This window comes from Buceros rhinoceros, unplaced genomic scaffold, assembly GCF_000710305.1.
Source record: "Buceros rhinoceros silvestris isolate BGI_N320 unplaced genomic scaffold, ASM71030v1 scaffold10930, whole genome shotgun sequence".
Lineage (NCBI taxonomy): Eukaryota > Metazoa > Chordata > Aves > Bucerotiformes > Bucerotidae > Buceros > Buceros rhinoceros.
This window is the reverse complement of record NW_010389055.1, coordinates 114,309-118,573: the sequence shown is the minus strand read 5'-3', so window position 1 is coordinate 118,573 and position 4,265 is coordinate 114,309. Positions and strand designations below refer to the sequence as shown.

At 46.5% G+C, this 4,265-nt stretch overlaps 1 protein-coding gene across 1 annotated transcript in view; it reads right to left on the bottom strand.

Annotated features, from left to right (window-relative positions):
• Positions 1 to 378: 378 nt before the first annotated feature.
• The window catches only part of TGFBR3 (transforming growth factor, beta receptor III), a 69,442-nt gene continuing 65,555 nt past the window's right edge, over positions 379 to 4,265 (bottom strand). Inside the window, exon 16 of the mRNA XM_010132686.1 lies at positions 379 to 497. Within this exon, the coding sequence (XP_010130988.1) occupies positions 379 to 497 (119 nt within the window). The remainder of the gene's footprint in view (positions 498 to 4,265) is intronic.

The window sequence follows — 4,265 nt, the reverse complement described above, 5'->3', positions numbered from 1 at the left end:
GGGAAAGAAAAAAGTCATACAGACAAAGCAGCATTTTCCCAAACTGGCGTAGGTTTCACATTGAGGGCCCCGGGGCCCCTAGAACAGGCTGCAGTACTCTCAGATTAGTAGCTTTGTCACATGTAGCATAACGTGCTATAGAAGATCCAACAGGCTGTGTTTACCCATGCATTGTGTGCACATATACACACTCACACACACAGTGGCTTCCCCAAAAGAAAATCAGTCTTTTTTTTTTTCCCTGTAGAAAAATCCCTCCTCATTTCTTTTTTTCAAAAGCAACCAAACCAATCCTTTTAACTTTGAAAAGCTGATGTCCACGCACAGTCCTTTGAACCCGCGCACTCCTGTACTGCTCCTCAGCTGCGACCCCCGCGGTTAGGTGGCACTGCTGCTAGAACACGGGGTGCTCTGCGTGCTGCCAATGCTGTGCGCTGCACTGCTGTTCTCAGAGGCCAGTGGGGACGGAGGAACCTGCTGTCTTCCCGCTGTTTCCCCTGAAAGAAAGGGGAAAGAAAAAGTGGGGTCAAGAGAAGGGAAAAATGTTGGTTTCCAGGAAAAACAATAATCTGTTCCTTCTGGTGGCTTGTAATTCCATGCAATGAGTATCCTGGGTGACAGACCTCAAACAGAGTACCCTTGAAAACGTTACTAGACTTTGGCACCTTAACTTTGCTATGAACACAGGGAAAGTAATACTGCTGTTTTCTTAAGCATTTTAAGAGCAACTGATGGCAACTGCCAAGATAGACACTGCCCATCTTCTGTTGTCAGCCGTAACTCACATGGGTCCCACTACATGACTCAGAGCACTTTATAGCTTTGCTGTTTCTCAGAAAGAGGCCAATGAAGAGTAGGCTTTAGTTTTAATGCCAGTTTATAGAGCAGCCTATTTACTAAAAGTGGAGCTGAAGACAATGTTCTTCAATCAGCTGGATACCACATATCCTGAGACAGGGCCAGCTTTGGTCATGTAGAAAAACAACAGGCTGCTCTGCAAGCTTGACTTGATTTACTCCAAATACAACATGCAGGAAGTTCCCCTATAGCTACCATGTATGTGTAGCACTTATAACCTGTAGTGAGAACAAATCTCACCATTTCTTAATTGTTTACTGATGATAAAGTAAAAGCCTTTCGTTATTTGGATTGCCAAATCAAGTACTACGAGTTAAAGCCAAATTTATGGCTCCTGATAAAACCTAGATTTTTGTTTGCTGTCCTCACACTCCTCCTGCACCTGTGGCTGGGATTCTATGGAAAAAATCCAGCTCTCCACTAGCATGGGAGTAGAAATCGAGCCATTATGTGAATGCTCAAAGGATCATAATGAGGCCACATAAGAAGCCATAACTGTGGTATTTAAGTTACAGTGCTCAAATCTGTGGTCTTCAGAATACTACAAAATACTCTCTTCAAAACAGATGACGAGTTTATATAACGTGCACTGTAGCAGCCCCCTCCCTTGAGCTCCTCCCTCAGGATGTGAGCCTGTGATCTCAGCACAGTAACACGGGCAGACTGCTGCTGCTTGAGCTGTGGACCAACCGTGGTAGCCAGCACCAGCACAGCTACCTTCCCAGCAAAGGATCAAGACAGGAGTGCTTTGCAGATCAGGGGCAGGAACAATGGGGAAAAATCAAAGTCTGGTACGTGCCCTGCCCTGTAAGTTTATAGAGACCCAGATCTCCTGCTTCACATTGCCCTCGGATATCTGAAACCCGATGCTATGGGCCAGGTATGCAGAGTCCAATTTTTCTTCCCTGCTCAGGATTTGGTAGAGCTCCCATTCCCCAGCGACCGCTTCAGTGACAGGTTGAAGGCCAGAGGCACAGCCTGCATCCAGAGGGTTACAGAGCACTGACGAGCCAGCTTCCTCCCGCAGGAGCTGCTCTGGCACATCCCCATGCCCTGCGTGCTGCTGCCCAGCTGCCAGAGCCCCAAACTCCTCAGGAATGCGGCATGGAGGAAGTGCGCCTTTAACGCTTTAGGTCTCGGGCCAGAAAACCTCCTTCTGCAGGCTGCTCAGTAATCAAAGGTCTGCTACAAACGAGGGAGGTCTGAGGATTTCTCACAGCAGAGGCTGCAAGTGCTCTTTTTAACAGAAACCATCGGGTTTGCTGCTAGCTCGAGCCGTGGCCACAGCTGCGAGTGCACATAAGACCCCACAACTCGCAGCTCTTGCCTTACACCCCAGTGGTGTAGGAATGGGGAGGAAAGAAGAGACTGGACAGAACAGAAAACCAACAAACTAAACCACTAAACCACATTGCACAAGAGGCCAATGAAATGTTTAAAAAAAGAGCGAGGATCTTGTTCTTGAACTCAGCACAGTCCAGCATTTACTCTTGAGAGCAGATTTTGATTCTGTTTTTCCTAGTGTAAGAAATAACTACGTAGCTCGACCATGAGCAGATGTCCACAGGTCAGGCTCTACCCCAAGTAATCTGCAAATAAACCAAGTGTCAGCTCTAACTTGCATTGGAAACGGCTTTGTAACCCATCAGAATAAACTGTATCAAACCAACGTCTGTAAAAGCTTTCAAAAGCCTTGTTTGGACGTCTCCCCCTCCCAGCTCGCTCCCTTCTCCTCCAGTTGTTTGTGTACAAGTCTTCCTTCCTTTGTACTACAGGATATATTTATAGAGGCAGAGATAAGCAAACTCCCTTTCATTAAAACAAAACAAGCGCACACAAACATCAGAAGACAGCGAGCCAGCGAACGCCCACCCCCGGCAGCAGAGGAGAAGCTGCGCGGTGTAGCTGTGGCCACTCCGCTCCCCCAGCGGGGCCCCCAGCCCGCCCGTCCGCCAGCTCTGCCGTCACCCGTTCGACAAACCACATGATTACAGACAGCTTTGCGTCAGCCTCGGCATGTCAATACAACCCGCGTGCATTTGACCTTAAATTCATTTATAAGCTAAACACATGCTGGTTTTATTTTATGGCAAAGTGGCAAGCACAGTGCTGGAGCCCCCACGCGAGCCCAACAACTCACTCTACTCCTCCCTCCCGGCTACTCTGGAAAGCATCTTAGGAGGCACCTTCCCTTCGGTTTGGGATGGGAGCCCCTTCTCTCCACTGCACTTCAATTGCTTCTGCAGCATCTCATTTCTGGAGCACGATCAGCAGCTCTTACATGCGGAACAACAGCATGTATGAACAACACAAAAATGAACAACAAGAAGTTCTCAATGTCCTCAGGGAAAAAACAATCCAAATCACAGCGACGTTATGAACAGTCTAGCAACGACATCTGGACTGGCTCATTTTTTCTTGTATTTTATTTCCTCAACACCTAGCTAACCTGTAGCGAAGATTTTAAAAAGAATATTCATGAGAAGGACATAAAGAAATGCAAACTATCACTGAAGAGGCATTCCCCATCTGCCTTTTCATGTAAACAGCCTCATGTACCTCACGTTACCGAACCAGAACTGCTCAAAATGGACATATCTATTGACAGTAAACAAGCTTTTACCCATCTGAATGCGACAACGTGCACTTTATTATTCACACTTCGGAAAGCTGCCAGTTGTACTCTCTGTCCAGGAAGTCTGAATGCTTGCTTTTCTATCTCCGTTTGCCAAATATAATTGGTTGCTATGTCAGTTTATTTTAAATCAGATCCCATAAAAAAGGGAGAAGTGGGGGAGGAGGGACACTTTTAACTGCTCAGATTTTGGAACATTTTATCCTCTTAGCTGCCTGGAAAGAAGAAGGAAAGCACGCTTTCTAAGAGACCAATGTTCTCTGCAAGACTTTACTTGGTTTAGCAGTCTCTGAAACTAGTAAGGCTTGTGCATGTTCCTTCCTAAACACAGTCAATTATCCCTATTAGACAGATAGGACATTGACAGTTATTTATATGGTTAAATTTTTTACAGGTTTCTGCATCCACGCACACTGCCGGATTTTTGCTGAAGACAACCAGGTAAATCTGGTTGATTGTGGCATATCTGCTGCTTCCCCTTTGTTCCCGGGTCCTCTCTGGGCAACAGGACTGCAGGAAGCTTCCAGCCACCTTTCACATCCTTTAACTAACTGGAGAAAGGATCAGAAGTACAGCGTCCTTTTGCAGACAGGTTGGCTAAAATTCCTCCAGTGTTGCTACAGTCCTAGCTTCACCTCTTTCCCCCTGCTACCTGTATATCTTGGGACATCTGTACTCCATGCTGAATTCAGAGACTCTAGAGCATTCTAAAGCACAGTTCTGATGCTTTGGCAGCATTTTTTCATGTCTGAAATCAGCAGAATCCCTACAC